Source organism: Bemisia tabaci, chromosome 7, assembly GCF_918797505.1.
Source record: "Bemisia tabaci chromosome 7, PGI_BMITA_v3".
Taxonomy (NCBI): Eukaryota; Metazoa; Arthropoda; class Insecta; order Hemiptera; family Aleyrodidae; genus Bemisia; species Bemisia tabaci.
In genome coordinates this window covers 41,240,904-41,258,177 of record NC_092799.1, presented here as the reverse complement: position 1 = coordinate 41,258,177, position 17,274 = coordinate 41,240,904, and the positions used below count along the sequence as shown (strand labels likewise).

Here is a 17,274-nt window from a genome sequence, read left to right as displayed (position 1 = left end):
ATCCGCGTCAAAAAGCTCAAACCCACACTTACCTGAAACAAACGAATAGAAACACAAAAAAATTAGTATGAAATTTTCATTCGACCAGCACATTTTTATAAGTGGAAATAATGCATCAGAAATGTGGACGAATATTAAAACAACGATGATGAGTGTAGCGTTGTATAGTGCCTAGAAAATTGTGCTGGCTATGTGAAGTATTATGAAGTTAAATTCTTCATTTAAAACAATTGAAAAAAATGAGTTAACAAAAAGCAGGAAAAAATTTTGGAAGGAAAATTTTCACAGTCCTTCGATCATAGGATAGGTTACACTGGTCGGCTTTTGTGAAACAGTGATCGATAGAGTAGTCTGCTAAAGCCGTTGCAGTGCGCGATTTGACTCGCGTAGGGCGTAGGGACAGGGTATTGTTCCCTTGTGCCTTGACAATTCAAATTTTCCGTAACCAATGTACAATAGAAACATTGATATCTAAGCTAGGAGTTGATTTCAGTAGTTTTTGGTGCGCGAATCGTGTTTTACGTGAAATTTCGGTGAGGAATAGTGTAGCAGAATGCTTGAATTCGTAACTAGTTTAACGGTCCATTCAATCCAAAAAGGTGAACCTAGAGTACTTTCCTAACTTTTCTCGGGCAAAATATTTAATTGGAAGAAACGAGGCAACATTGGAATGCTCATGCGGCTAAACACAACATGGGCCTTTTAAGCCCCATCATTCGATGCCGGGATCATCTTAACGCGAGCTCGAATAATCCCGCTGAGCATAGTGCAGCCGGTTTTAAACGCACATTAACGCCTGCAAGACTGTGGGAATACCTCACGCATTGCGCCAAATAGTGCGGTCGGCGCGGAGCGCATATTAGCGCCTACAAGACTGCAAGAATGCTTCTCGCATTGCACGCACAGCACGGTGCGCGTTATCATGGTTGCAATTTCTAGACGTCGGACCCACCATCCGCGGTGCGGTGGACACAATATTCAACCAGTATACAACGCGAGCCTGCAATTCGTGGAGATTTTCCTGCTTTCTGTTAACTTTCCCATCATTAAATATCCCTCATTGCATCTCACTCACTGGTCCTCCAGAAGAATCAAACATCAAAATTTGCCAGTTTTAGTTGCACATTTTGCAACTAAAAATTGCATAGGAAAAGTTAAAACTTCAATTACACATGAAACCGCCAACATTTTCACGAGGTTTCCACAGAAATGGGTCATTCCTCTCCTCTTTCACCTTTATAATGTTGACTTACTACTGTCAACAGAAATGGCGTCTGAAATGGCGTCAATATTTCCAATCTTACTGCTTCCTCATAATTTTTGTCTTTTAAAAAAAAGACGAATCATGCTCTTTAAATTGAACCAGTCGGTTGGTTTAAATTATTAAATTAAACAGGGGGGGGCTATGGGTACGCCCGCCCTTTGACCACTTTGCGGTCCAGCTCCCAAAGCGCTTCGCGTCTCAGGCTTCATTTGCTAAGCGATATACTCTTTTAATTTTAAATTATAGAGTATGATTTTTCTAATTTAGAAGAAAACTAGATTTCAAAAAGGGTTTTCCACTCTTTTTGGTCACAATGCAGCAGAATTCAGAAAAATCTGGGCGGGACAGCAAATTGTGATTTTCGAAAGTTGGCAACACTACATTTTTCCTCCATTTAAAGCCATTAAAAACATCGATTTAGGTGAGGCAAGTTGCCTCAGCGAGAATCGATTGTTTCACATACATTTAAATATAGGAAAAACAGTGTTGCCAACTTTCACGAGTCGCCACTGGGCATAGCCGTGGTCATCTTCGGTTGCTCGCTATGGCTGCGGCTGCGTCTGTCTACACGGATTGTAAATGACTCATTCACAATAGAGACACTATGTCAGTGGGTCTGTTATTAGCAGACAGTGTGTCTGGTTGCCATGCGCCAGGAGCGCGCATGCGCATATTAATCAATGAGCTTGGAGCGCCCACGCGCCCTCTCTCCCATCCCGTCGAATGCCCATCCACTCTACTCACCTACTCGGTCACTGTCATTTCCTCCTCATCATTCGGGTTGCGTAGAATTCCGCTCGTATGGACTGTGCTGCTCAATGCAGTGACCCTTGGTTAAGGACCATTATCGCCACGCGACTGCATGACGTTTGCGCACAACTGTCGCGAATTTACGAGAGTCGTTCAGAAAGTAAGTTTACCTATTCAATATCTCCTAAACTGAGCTAGATAAAGAAAATCTGAAAAAGCGTTGAAAAACCACTACTCTCAGCTTTCTAACGCGCTATAGATTCTAATTAAGAAAGGTGCTTCCTCGTGTCTTACATGAAACACAACCACCTCAATGCTACTTTCTTGCGATACGAGTATAGTATGGACGTATTTATGCGAAAAGGCGCTAAACGCCATTTCCAAACTTCTCAGTAAAGCAAGTTTGACTAAAACAATTGGCGTTTCCGTACTAATGGACCGATTTTGGTTTACTTTAGCTTGTTTGAAAGCTGAAGAGTTCCTCTAATTACGTACGTTGCCAAAATTAGGAAAAAATGCATATTAAGCGAGATATAGGGGATTTTTGCACGTAGGTCCATTTGATTTAATGCGCTAACCCGGATTCCGAATTAAATCAAAAGGCGCTATCTCCACTTGAATCACTTGATTGACGCGCGCGCGGCGAAGCTTGGTGGAAACTTGGTGAAATTTGGTACCGGGGGGTATTTTTGGACGGGAAACTCGAATTTCGGGTCAAATTTTGAAAATTCAGAAATCCAAGATGGCGGACATGGCCTAAAATGCTATCTCGGCCCCTATCCAGCCGATCTTGGTGAAACTTGGTATCAGGGGGTATTTTCGGACGGGAAATTCGAATTTCGGGTCAAATTTTGAAAATTCAGAAATCCAAGATGGCGGACATGGCCTAAAATGCTATCTCGGCCCCTATCCAGCCGATCTTGGTGAAACTTGGTATCAGGGGGTATTTTCGGACGGGAAACTCGAATTTCGGGTCAAATTTTGAAAATTCAGAAATCCAAGATGGCGGACATGGCCTAAAATGCTATCTCGGCCCCTATCCAGCCGATCTTGGTGAAACTTGGTATCAGGGGGTATTTTCGGACGGGAAACTCGAATTTCGGGTCAAATTTTGAAAATTCAGAAATCCAAGATGGCGGACATGGCCTAAAATGCTATCTCGGCCCCTGTCCAGCCGATCTTGGTGAAACTTGGCATCGGGGAGTATTTTCGGACGGGAAACTCGAATTTCGGGTCAAATTTTGAAAATTCAGAAATCCAAGATGGCGGATGTGGCTTAAAATGATATCTATTTCTTAAACAAACGCACTACACGTCTAGAATGGCCGCCAATGAACCTGCGTAAAGCGCACGGGCCGGGTTGTGAAGGCCGGAGGTGGTGGGAGCCCAAATATACCTACCTAACCTCAATCTGCTTTCCCGCTGCATCTTGCCAATGTGGATGAGATGTGGAAATTTCCACGTTTGTAAACTTTAAATATATGGCACTCTACACGGAGAAAAAAACTCGTGCGTGGGACCCGAAGTTTGGGTCATATGGATCTCTGAAGTTTTCGGATTGAGCATCTGAACACTTTAGGTCTAGCTGTCGAGGTTCGGATCACACATCTGAAACTTCAGTTCTTACGTCTGAAGTCTTCAGGTGTGAGAACCGAAGTTTTTCGGATGTGAGAACCGAAATTTTCGGATGTGAAAACCGAAGTACTTTAGATGTAAGAACTGAAGTTTCAGATGTGTGATCAAAACCTCAGCAGCTGGACCGAAAGTGTTCAGATGCTCAATCCGAAAACTTCACAGATCCATATGACCTAAACTTCGGGTCCCACGCACGAAGTTTTTTTCTCCGTGTACGTTCACAATACACCGCCTCGTCGAGGTGCGTGGTTTACCTAGCAGCGTCGGATCGTGAATTCCCTTCATGTGCTGATTACCTATGTTAAAATTTTCGTATCTAAATAAAACAGTTTCTGTTGTCATTTTGAGCCCCTAATACCGAACTTCACACAAACGATTCAGGCATTGAGCTATTGTTGAAGGCCACATCCGCCATATCGGAGTTTAAAATTTTAACAATGAGGTTATTCAGTAATTTTTAATTTTTGCATTTTTTTGGAGGATTGAGTACGCACAGTTCGCTGGAATTTTCTCCGATTTTTTGAAACATTATTATCCCACGGAAAACAAGTTCGAAGTTGCGTATTCTGAGCTCCCATTTAAACTCGCGTCTCCGAGGAAGTCAAGATGGGGCCTGACGAACCCCTAGGTGACGGTCACGCTTTTGACCACGTAATCCTTCCAGCGCGCTCTTAATACTCATGAATTTCTAAATACTGTTCCGATTCCAATAAAGTACCTAACAGTGATTTTAATGAAAATTAAGTGATTCCGATGGGTTCGTTAATTTGTTCGCTCGTTAAAAGCCCCTTGTCCATGTCAGTGCACACTGACATCGATCGAGCCAGAGGGAACGCACGGTCGATATGTGACCGTCACTCAGGGGACGACATCTGGGATTTTTTGGCGATGCGCGTTTAAATAGGAGATAACATTTTAGGCCACATCCGCCATCTTGAATTTATGAAATTTTAAAATTTGACCCGAAATTCAAGTTTCCCGTCCGAAAATACCCCCTGATACCAAGTTTCACCAAGATCGGCTGGACAGGGGCCGAGATAGCATTTTAGGCCATGTCCGCCATCTTGGATTTCTGAATTTTCAAAATTTGACCCGAAATTCGAGTTTCCCGTCCGAAAATACCCCCTGATACCAAGTTTCACCAAGATCGGCTGGATAGGGGCCGAGATAGCATTTTAGGCCATGTCCGCCATCTTGGATTTCTGAATTTTCAAAATTTGACCCGAAATTCGAGTTTCCCGTCCGAAAATACCCCCTGATACCAAGTTTCACCAAGATCGGCTGGATAGGGGCCGAGATAGCATTTTAGGCCATGTCCGCCATCTTGGATTTCTGAATTTTCAAAATTTGACCCGAAATTCGAGTTTCCCGTCCAAAAATACCCCCCGGTACTAAATTTCACCAAGTTTCCACCAAGCTTCGCCGCGCGCGCGCCAATCAAGTGATTCAAGTGGAGATAGCGCCTTTTGATTTAATTCGGAATCCGGGTTAGCGCATTAAATCAAAGGGAATTACATATAGTTCCTTTTGATTTTATTCGTAATCGCTGATTCCCTGTTTTGCGATTTTTCAGGGGCTGATTCCAGGGGATGAAATTAGTATTTTGGGGGCATATTTACGTGTGAGAGCAGCCTATTACATGGAGAATCCAGATCCGTTAAAAACTGAAATTTGGAAATTTGGCGCTTAGTTCCCTTTCGTATAAATACGTCCGTATAAGCGACAGACAGAGCAGCTCACTTGCTGATGGCGCTCCGTGAAATTCTGGACCCGTGCGGAGAGGAGGTGGATTCAGTAAAATCCAAAGCTAAAGGACGTTAGAAAGCTGAGAGTAGTGGCTTTTCAACGCTTTTTCAGATTTCCTTTATCTAGCTTAGTTTAGGAGAGATTGAATAGGTAAACTTACTTTCTGGACGACCCTCGTAATTTGCGCACCAATTCAAGCGATAAGTACTGTATGCGTTAGATTGCTGTATCTTATGGAAATTGGGATTAAATAAAAAAGAAATCGAAAGGCTCAATAGATAAGTGAGTAATTTATATATTTTAAGCAAAGGAGTAAGTAGGAATAGCAAGAAGAAAACTATTTTGAATACGTCGGATGATATACATATGGCGTTCTTTCCAATATATTGATTGATCAGCTATTTAAACTTATGGAAAACGATCGATGAATAGGGTGTTCGCAACGAACACCTCATTTATCGATTCTTTACCATAACTTCGAATGGGAAAATATCGATAATTGACCATTCACGCCTCACCACTGAATTTGCATTGAGTCTCGGCGAGGAACATATTTTGGCCATTTTTGTTGAGGAAACTAACAAAAATTGGAGGGCTAAATGTTACATAATGCATCGAGAAAGGCCCAGGTTTGCGCGGAGGGGGGCATGGGATAGAAAAAAAACCTGTGAAATTGCGTTATGCAATACTTGACCGCTCCTCATGTCACATATATTACCTTTTCTCTTATTTTCATGCTGTTAATGATGGGGTTCAACTCAATTAATATATAAGCATGGAAAAATGAGCGATAAATTCGTCATTTTTGTCAATTTTGTATTTTATTTTCAAACGCCAGGAAAGTTTCATCAAATGAAACTTAAGGGTAAAAATTATATTGATACTTACATATCTACACCGTGTTAGATTAAAAGCTAAGAAGCAATGCTGCGAGAAAAATAACGATCAACAGATTTCCAAGAGTAAGGAACTGAGTTTCGAGTGTCTCACGGCAATGAAAGTGAATCCATTGAATACATGCTCAATGGATAACCTTTACGTTTTCCTCTCGTCCTCTCTCGACTGCATCTTATTTGGACGTATTTATGCCAAAAGGAACTATATGCATAATGTTTGCGTGGGACATAGTTTCTTTTACCACAAATACGTCCATTTGTGTCTTTCCGTGTTCCATATTACCGTACGAACACAACACACGTTTCACAACACTTGTAACTTTGTAACAATGCGAGAGTGTCTATGCTAATTAAGTATTTTATGATCGGTGAGTAACCCAGCGCTCGGTGCATTTAAAGATGTTACTGGTCTCCTCGATATCTTAACAATGTCAAATTAACGGCTGTTCCGGTTTTGAGGTACACAACAACTTGATGCTTGTCACATGAACCTCCCATCGGAACCGTCGCGAAAATTGAGAAAAAAACGTCAGCTTTCACACGAGTCGCTGCACTACGTCGTGACAGTTTATAACCGGCACAATGTAACCTGTTAACGTGGTCGGAGAAACAATTCTGTCTCCAGAGCTGGGCTGCCAAATTTTTGCACGCTTCATCAATTTGTTGAATTTTCTCACGAAGATCATGGATTGCATGATTTGAGAGGAAAATCATGATGTCACTCCGTGGTGAATGCGATGAAAAATTGATCGATAGCTAGATCGCACGATAATGCATGTATGAAAAAATAGCAAATAACTGGACAGATCTGATCAGAATCAGTGTATCTGGATTTCGCGCTGGATCATTTCCTCCCAAATTTAATTTATTTTAAATAGGGAACTGAACAACGAGACGCCTTGAAAGTATCTGTGAGTTTCCCATGCACCGCATCAAGAATGTACTTACAGAAATCCCAGATAGAATGTTGATTAGATTTCTGTAGAGAAAATGTAACATTAGAGGAACTCAGGCAACGTTTGACGTAGTTAAGATGATTTTCGGCAAAGCCGTTCAATCAAAATTATAATAAAAAACGGCATTCACACTATCAATTTAGTTAGCCAAAAAAGTAAAATTAGAGTATAATCTCATTTTTCAACCGTATTTTTACCAATTTCACTTGTTTTAAACCCCTTTAATACATCAGTTGGAGGGAGAGAAGGGCATATGTGTATTTTCATGTTTTATTCCTGGGAGGAAAGCATATTAATTGTTTGTTGATTGTTCTTTTTTTCAACAAACAGAAGAATTTTTCCTATTTATTACATTCAGTGACATTCTAAGTATGTCATGGTTATGGTTACTGGCTGAACTCTTACCTCAGATTTTATTAGATGAAAAGTCTGTGCTATATGAATTTTCCAAATTATAAATATAATTAAGATAGAGCTAACTAGGCTGCGCCAAAATTCCGAAAATGTGAAAAGGAATCCAGTTTAAGATTCTGTTTTTTTTCCCCTTCTTTTTTCCGAGATTCGCACAAAAAACGTTCAATTTTTGCCTAACCTCGAATACCTCCGTGCGCAGTTCTTTCAATTAGCACAAACAAGATAATACTGCTAGAGTACACGAACATTCAGATAATACGTAATGAACCTCAGATTACAAAGAATGAAGTTTATCGGTCACGCACAAGAAAGCCCCGATTCGCATTGATAAAACTATGCGGCTGCGCGCGGCCGGCGCTAAGTTTAGTGCTCACGGTCCAGTCGCAATGGTGTCACATTCACATATCGACGGATAAACTGCAAAAACGCGTATCTTGCTCGCGACTTTCAACAGTTTCCTCTTCAATTTTATTCCACCAAAAGATAACGTACCAAAGCTGTAATGTCATAACGATATATTGAATAAACATGAGTCTTATTTCAAATATTTTCAGAGAACAGAGCTCATCTAGAGATTAGATCCTGGTGACAGCCACAAAAATCATAAAAATTGGCCCAACAGCTTTTTAGAACGGACTACTACAAAAAATTAAAATTTGAGTAGTCAAAGAACTTATATCGTCATCTTCCGGCCAAAGTATCACAAGCACCATGCAACGTTTAAGCATTTCCGCAGAAATTTTATTTTTTTACAGATGAATTGCTCAACGAAGCTGTCCGAAAATTTCACTGAATTTTCTTGTACTGCCGATAGAATTCAATGAAATTTTGGAACAGGTTCAACCAATAATTTTTCTGTAAGAAATTTAAGTGGCGGCGGAAATTTTGAAACGTCGCAAGGCGCTTGTGATACTTTGGCCGGAAGGTTACCATATTTTAGTACATTAATAAAATTTTTGATCATAAAACTTGCAACGTCCCGACGAATGGACCGAATCATCAATCCTGGATTGTAAATTAGTTTTAATTAAAGTCTCAGCGAGGCTCAACGAAACCTGTGTAAACAAATTAAAATTTGATTTGTTAAGAATGAGGACTGTAGAGAACATAAACAAGACAGTGATGTCCGATGGAAGCTCAATGGGACGGGAGCTATTTCTACCGCGGTAAGGAAGAACGCCGCATGAGCCCTCAGACGTTGTCAGATTTCCTTTTATGAAACCCAAATATTAGAGGAGACTTTTTCAAATTTATCTTCAAACCTCTCAGAGAACTCTGGTAGCAGTTTAATTTGGTGTATCTGAAAATTCCAGGGTATATTAGTCCTAACTTTCCTGAAAAATTGATCTGTGATTGGGGGCGATTCGGCAATGCCAGAATGTTCATACGGCGTTTTTTCTTAGCATGCAGCGTTCGACGACTGACTCACAACAAGCCGCTCACCGCTTAAGAGACCTGAGAAATGAAGGTACTTTGAATAAAACACTTTGCAAAATTGCATTTGAGAAAAAAACACAGAAGCGGAGAAGCAAGCCCCCCCCCCCCTACCCTCCCTGCTCCCTCTCTTCACCCTCCTACTGCCATGCCACATGCCGATCTGGTGTGTAAAGAATCTTGCGCTGCGCGTAAAAAAAGATTATCTGACAAACTGCCAGGCTTTGTTAATCCTTTCACATGTTGGGAATCTTTTAAAAAGTGGTTTATGCAGCGGAACACAAATTCAAGAGGACCAAGTGAAAAAATGAAAACTCGTCTTTGTGAGCGGAGGGCGAAGGGAAAAGGAAGGGAGGTTAAAGGATACACAGGACGGTTAAAGGATGCAAAGGACTGGATGACAGACATAGCTCGAGGTACTTTGAAAGCTGAAAATGTTTGGATTAAAAGTTGCTGGAATCTCGATCTTCACTTATTTTTGACATTTTGAACAATCGTATTTGTAATTTGTTTTCAAAATTCAAGAATTGTCTTCCCGACGATGAAGTTTCATTCTCGTTTTTGCTCTTTACTGTCGTATTTCTAGAGCCTTCTTCTCCCTTCTCTATTAATTTTTCCTTTCTATTCGTCTCCTTTTCAATTTCTCTCCTCAGCATTTTCTTTTAGTCAACTTGTATTTTCTATACCTCTGTTTTCCTCTACGCGCGTCTAAGTCTTTGGCTATATTTCTGAGAAGTATAGACGCCAATAATTTCGAGCAATATATCCATGCAAAACGCCTTTTGGTACTTCTATCCACTTTGAATATTGTTTTATCAAGGCGTTGTTTGGTTGCGTACCGTCCGCTGACTTTTTCCTAACCTGGCGTTAAAGTCTCCAAGCATTCTAACACAATCTAACATGCAATGAGGCGTATGACCTAACGCCTAACGCGACAGCCCGCCCAACACGAAAATGTTTCCAAAATATTGCAGCAACATTGTTATTATATTTCCGAAAACATTGCTGCAATATTGTCACAATATTGTCACAATATTGCAGCAATATGCGAGGGTCCTACTGAAAATATTGTTGACAACATTGTCAGCAACATTTTGGCAACATTGTCGACAATGTTGCCAAAATATTGCACAAATATTGCGATCAGGGTACATATTCCATATCCGTGTGCGCGCTCTCTATGAGACACCTTTGGTACTAATTTTCTTTCTAATGTACATATGCGTCCAGGTTGTGAATCGTAGAGTTATTATTTACCTTAAAATCCGCGCCGTCTAGTCGGGATTAGAACCCACGCCTCGGGATGGAGTTGATCTCCGAAATCCAGTACTTTACCACCAGACAGCCAGGCTTGATGTAGATGGGCCCGTAAATTCAATCTCTTAACTATCGCAGGCCTCTGAGTCCGTAATATGTTTGTTTATTGACGGATTCTTATAATATTTTACCAGAATTTACTATTTATTTATTATTTATTTATTATTTTTTATTTCAACCTGTAATTTATGTTTCAAATTTTTTATTAATTGTACTCAACATATTCCTATTCATGTATTTCAAATTTTCATTTTTTTTTTTTTTTTTTTAACTCTCTCTCTCTCTCTCTCTCTCTCTCTCATTTTTTTCTTTACCAAATTATGTTTTTATAATTGCGTCTTTTTCCAGTTTTAATTATTTGAGCATTTTTCTAGTTTGAATTTATGTCGATGTATTTATGTTATGTTATTTATTTTTTTTTCCCTTCTTTTTGTCTTTTCTTTTCTCCCCCCCCCCCTTCTTTTTTCTATTATTTTTTTTTTTTTTTTTTGTAGTTCTTACCGGGAGAAAAAGTGGCGAATCTTCTCGAAGATATGACAGTTTAAGCATCCTATTCCACTGGCTGTGTTATACAAAGTCAGGGGTTTCGACTCTCAACTGTTTCGCGCTACCACCCCAACATGGGGTGGGTTTCGGCCAGATGATTGTCTGGATGGTTAAACTATCATATGTTGGTTTAGCTCTTTGAATTAGAAAAATGCTCTGATCAGGAGCTGGCTAGGGAGATCGGGGACCGAGATCGAGCCGACCAACTAAACCAAACTCACGGCTGCATGTCTGCCCGGATAGTGCCGGAATCATCCCTGTTGGGGGATTTTTCTCCGGCTGCAACACTTGGTGTTGAGGAGTGGTTGGATTTTGTGGTGTTATTTAAAGTTATCTTTCGTTTCAGAGTTTTGGTTATATAGGTTTGTATTAGGTTCCAATTTTCTTGGGATTCCAACATGATTTTTACTATATTGTTTGGAGAGATCTTAATGTGTAATTTTGTTTCCAAATCCTTTTTGTCCTCTCCAATGTGTGTGCAGCCGAAGAAAGTATGCTCCGGAGTATCCGGGGCAGACAGGCATAGGGGGCACAGAGGGGAGGGGACAAGTTTAAATCTGGAAAGGTACGAATTAAAGGAGCCATGTCCGGAAAAGAACTGAGTGAGGTAGAAATCGACATCGCCGTGTGTCCTCTCAATCCAAGGTTGTAGGGATGGAAGTATCTTGTGTATCCATTTGTCTTTATTCTGGAGTCCTTCTTCTGTCCATCTGTCGTTCCAGCGCTTGTTTATGTCGATTTCTATTTCCAGTCTGTCTTCTTGTTTTCTGATTGTTCTTAATTTTCTTTCAATTAGCAGGTCGGTGGGAGGTATATCTGTTATTACGTTAAGTACGTTATTGCTGACCGTTTTATAGGCAGAGCTGAGGCTTCTTTTTAGGGGTCTTAGAGTTGCTGTAATAAGATTTATGTTCTTTTTGTTGCAGGAGCTGGCCCAAATTTCGACACCGTACCAAATGATGGATAGAATGGCGTGCACAATCAATTTCCTTTTAAGGAATGTCGGACCGTCTATATTTGGCATGATCGATCTGAAATGGTTGGCTACCATCTTTGTTTTTGTGCAGGACGATTTGAGATGATGGGACATATTGAGGCCTTGTTAAGATTGAAGCCAAGGTACCTCAATGATGTCCCAACACCCAAAATCTCTCCGTCCACCGATATCTTCGCATCCTTCTATCAGCTTTTTTGCCTTCCAGTATCAGGGATTCAGTCTTAGTTTTTTCCAAGGTGAGTCCCTTTTTCTGAAGTTGTTTTCTTGTTTGCTTCGTGATGTTACCACTGTCTTGTAGTAATGTTTCTTTGTTTTTAGTTATAAGGACTTTTAGCATGTCATCGGCATAGGCCAACTTCTCTGCATGCGGGATGGTTTTGCTTTTGACTACAGGGTCATACACGATATTCCATAGCAGTGGGCCGATCACGCTACCCTGGAAACTACCGGCTGTCGTTTCGAAAGGTTAATTCACCGGACTCAACGTAGCGATCTTGAAGGTAGTTTTGCATTATTGCAATTAGGTAGTCTGGTACTTGTTGTTTGTGTAGTTCCCTTATAATGTCCTTCCACCTAAGACTGTTGAAAGCATTACGAATGTCTATACCGATAATACAGATCATGTTACGTTTGTCATAAGGCACTTTTCTATTATTGTCGTAAATTTTTATTAATCTTTTCATGGCGTCCGTGGTTGATCTCTTTTCCTAAAACCATATTGGTTATCTGACAGAGTTACGCAGCTTAGTAGTCGCTCTTGAAGTATATATTCGAAAATCTTTGAAAAAGCATTTAAGATGCATATTGGTCTATACTTTTTCTTGTCATTAGGATTATTGCGTTTCTTTGGAATAAGAATGAGCCTAGCTCTTTTCCACTCTACTGGGAAGGAGGTTGTTTTCATCAAATTGTTGATCATTATCTGAATCTTTTCGATGTTGTTTGTTACGAAGAGCTTGACTAAGATTTGGGGAATGTTGTCAGGTCCCGGTGCTTTATTTGGATTTAGTTTTTTCACTGATTCTAGGATTTCGGATTTTGTGATCTGGGGTATATCGTCGGTGTTGACATCTAGCGGGGTCCATTCATTTTTTTGGGTGTACCGGGAAAAGATTCCTTATTGCTTCGATGGTTTCCTCTGTTGATATTGAGTTGTTATCATAGGTTTTAGGACTTTTGAGTTTTCTTGCTAGCAATCTTGTACCAGTACCCCATGGGTCCTTGTCAAGGTTTGTTGATCATTCTTTCCCATTTTTCTTTCTTGGATGAGTTAATGCTTTTTCTAGGTCTTTTTTGATCGTGACTAATTTTTGAGCTAAGATTGAAGTAGGTCTTTTAAGGTATTTGAAGTATCTGATTTTGCTTTTGGTTCTATCCACGGATTTGAAAAGTTTTTTGATCTTAGGGTTCCCACCAGTAAACAATTTTGGTGCTGTAGGGGTTGGAATTATTGCGGGAGAAAACCTTGTCTGCTGTTTTGGTTATAATGTCCTTGCAGATTTCATGGTGTTAAGTCTTCAGTGATCTCGTTTAGGATATTCTTTGATTCTATGGAGAACTCCTTGTATTTAGTAGGATTAATAAACCAGTTATTCGGTTGGTGGTTGGTAGGTGTTTTAACTCCTTTCATTTTGTTGTAGGAGATCAGTATCGGGCGATGGTCACTTAAGGTTTCATTGTCCAAAATTTCTATCTTAACTTTATTTAGGATGTCTTCGGTGACAAAAGTCAAGTCAATAACGGAGGAGCCCCGATGACCGATAAAGGTGGGGTAGAATTCTTCCTATTGTTCAGACAGTATAAGTTATTCGATATCATCCAATTTCTACAAGTTTTCCGCGAGAGTTTACTTCTATGTCCCCCACATATGAGATCTGCTATTGAAGTCGCCTGTGATGATAACTTTTTGATTCTGATGTCTTTTGATGATTGATTCTATTTCGTCTAGGATCCTTCTAATTCAGAATCTTTTTCTTCCGTGTTGAGATAGCAGCAGATAATTGTGATCCCATTCCATTGAAAGGTGTTGAAATTTCTGTAGCTGTTCCAGTTTTCGGTTGATCCAGTCAGGTCTTTAGTTGTTTTTATGGCTACTTTTTTATCTATAGATTCAAAGTAGTTTTCTGTCTGGCTTTTCTTTGAATTTGGTTCGGTGAACATCACAATTCCAGCTTTTTGTGTGTGTAGCTAGATTATCTATTATGTTCATGCAGATGACCCTTTTTCTGGTGTTACAGAGGATCGCGTTGAAGCCGTGAGTATCCTGAGTTATTGATTGTTCGAATATTTCAAGTTCATGGTTGGTAGAGGTCGTATTGAAGTTAGTCTTGTTTTTTCTGAAAAATTTGATTTGTTCTACCGATGAAATGTTTTCTGATAAGTCACTATCTTCTTGAGTTTCTGCAAGTAGTTGTCAATTAGAGTTTGAGTCATTTTTTGGGGTTCTTGTGTTGGTTCTTCTTCAGATGAGGTATCGAGAATTGAGAAACGGTTTGATACATTAGTAGAAGTATTTCTTTGTCTGAGTGTTTTTATAGTGTCGGGGTTTAAGAGCTTTTTCTATTTTAGAAAGGGCATTCCAAATAGATTATCTATATGTTGTTAGCTCTCGATTGGATGTCGTTTGATTTTAGTGAATCAGAGGAGGAGTAAGTTGAAAAGGAGTCTCACTATCATAATTAAGCATGTGATTCTCCATTCATGGGCAGATTTATCCCTCCTTGATCTTTATTAGGGATTTCCCACATGTATCTTCTTGCTCTTCTGTCTGTTTCATCTTTTACAAAAGGACAGTTCAGGTCGCCTACTGCATGATCTGTTTTCTGTTTTTTGGCTTCTATGCAATGTTTGCATTTCGGTTTTTTCTTGCATGTTGATCCTCTGTGATTTGCATCCCCACATTTGTAGCAGAGTATCTTGTCTTCTTGGATAGAGCAAAAAACGCGTTTGATGAGATAGGGAGGCACATTTTTTACATGGTAGAACTAGAATTGTAAACGTTACTGTACATCTTGATGTTCCTATGTAGAGTTTTTGAGTTTTTTCAAGTACGTTCGAGAGTTCTTCTGTGGCGTTGAAGAATATTGTTTGTAGTCGATCTTTGGAGTATCTGCCTGTAACTTTAAATGAGGTTATAAATTTAAAGTTTGAGTTCAGTTTTTTCTAGGTTCCATCCTAATGTTTGGAGATTTTTGTTGATTATGTCGTTTTTGATGTCTTCAATGTCGAGGCACTCGTCGATGTTGGATATCTTGATTGTGTAGCTTCTTTCTATTATTATCCAGTTGAATTTAATTTTAGGTCCGATCCGGGAGATTAATGTTGTTCTTTATTTTATGTTTTACTTCTTGAATAAAATATCTTATCTTATCTTATAAGAAAAGAACAAAAGTACCAAAAACGGCTCCTAGGGCGCGCGCACACGGTTGTATTTTGCTATTGCGAAAATCGCAAAATGAGATCGCTAACTTAACAATAATTTTGCAAATTCAGCAATTTTAAACAATTTGCTAATTCAGCACAATTAAATTGCACAATCAAATAGCTTTTTGAATTGTTATAATCGCAAAAATGTCACTAAATTCGCAATATATCTTGTGAAAAAAGCAATTTATGAGGTAGGCAAAATCGCAATATTGAGATTGCTAAAATAGCGATTGATTTTAGTAAGTTCCGCAAAATAATTGGTAAACAGAGCAAAACCATACGCTAATTTGGCAAACATTTTGAAAATCTAGCAAAAGTTTTAGCCATAATAGCATAAACTAGTGATGTTAATTTCGCAAAAGTATAGTTTGCCATTTTCGCACAATAAAATTACCACTGTTGCAAATTGTTTTGTCGTTCTTGCCACGAGGGTGGGCATTTTCGCAAAAAAAAGCAAATTGCAGAAATCGCAAACCATTTTTTGCCATTTTAGCAAATAATTTTAAATATTACAAAAATATTTATAAAATATTTTTAACATAATATTAAACAAATATTTTTAAACTAATATTTCTAAAATAATTTTAAAATATTTTTTGTTAAATATTGCAGCAACATATATTTTAAAATATTTTTGAAACATTTTTTTACTATACACATCAACATATTTTAACAATATTGTAAATTAAATATTTTGTAAACACTGCTAGAATATTCAAACAATATTTTTGCAAAAACATTCTGAAAATGTTGTCAAAAATGTTTTTAAAATATTGAACAAATATTTAAAGAGTGTTTTTTTCAACAATATTGCGACAATATTGTCTTGGAACATTGCGAAAATATTGCAGCAATATTTTGTGTTGGGCGGGAGTGAGGTTTGTCATTTTTCGCGACCAACGAAAACCTTAGCTCCCTGATGTTTTTCCCAGTCCATTGGATCTCTTTAAGAGTAATTTATGCGGAATTCGAAGCCCCTGCATTCTTCTTCCTAGAGTTATATTTTTTGAGGAAAAATCACGTTGATTTGAACATGAGTCAAACACAGCGAATTTGGGAGGAGGGGGGTGGCGGCATTTTTTGACACATTTTAATTTACATCTACACATATATTCACTTTTAAAAGTTAATTATTATTTTAAGACCTAAGAACTTCACCATGTTTTTTTTAAACTAATCAATACAATTTTCATAATTCACTGCGAAGCAGAAATGCACTTTTTTAGTATAAAAGCTGGTTATAAGGGTTCAAGGGTCATCCATAAGAAACGTAACGTTCTGAAAGGGAAGGAAGGACGAGAAGATCGTTTCATAATTTTGCTTTCACGTATCAAAGGATAGGGACCTACGTGACAAAAGCGTTCCCGGGGAGAGGAGACAGAAGGGTAAAATAACCCAAATTTAGCGGTCCTATTAACAGTTCCAAAATTTTTCGTTATTGTGAGTTAAAGAAAAATTTAGAAAACATTAAGTTAGTGAGAAGGTCATGAGACCGCGGGCAAGCTTCGCAACAACGCGAGCTGCAAAATGATCGAATTTTAGCGATCTTTTTATCAAACTCAAAACAGGTTTTTCTAAGTCTCAAAGGCACACATATCTTGAAAATTGTCAAGGAATGATGTAAAAAAAAGTTAAGCCCTTAGGAACTATAGGATCCTTCTCACTGATGCCAAATTTCATCGAAAATAAAATGAATTCTATTCTTAGCGAGGAGACTTCGGGAGAGATATTAAGTCTACAATTTTGTTGTTTCTTCGATCCGAATCTTGCTACTGTGTGTATGAGTGTTCTGCTATTTCGAAACCAGCATGCTTGATGAGCTATTATCGCCGTTTTTCGATAGGATGCGGCTTTGCTGAATGAGTCGATAAATTGGATGATGTCGAACCGGCA

General features: G+C 39.0%; 2 protein-coding genes across 2 annotated transcripts in view; both read right to left on the bottom strand.

Annotated features, from left to right (window-relative positions):
• Nucleotides 1-17,274, bottom strand: part of LOC109032973 (uncharacterized) — a 321,437-nt gene that overhangs the window by 90,245 nt on the left and 213,918 nt on the right. The gene's annotated exons all lie outside the window — the stretch shown is intronic.
• On the bottom strand, nt 11,176-12,009 carry LOC140225139 (uncharacterized). The gene has a single exon (XM_072302909.1). It carries the CDS (start codon nt 12,007-12,009, stop codon nt 11,176-11,178), a length of 834 nt encoding a protein of 277 aa, XP_072159010.1.

Coding starts and splice junctions, on each gene's coding strand:
- LOC140225139 (XM_072302909.1), bottom strand. CDS start 12,009: ATGGTAGCCAACCATTTCAGATCGATCATGCCAAATATAGACGGTCCG.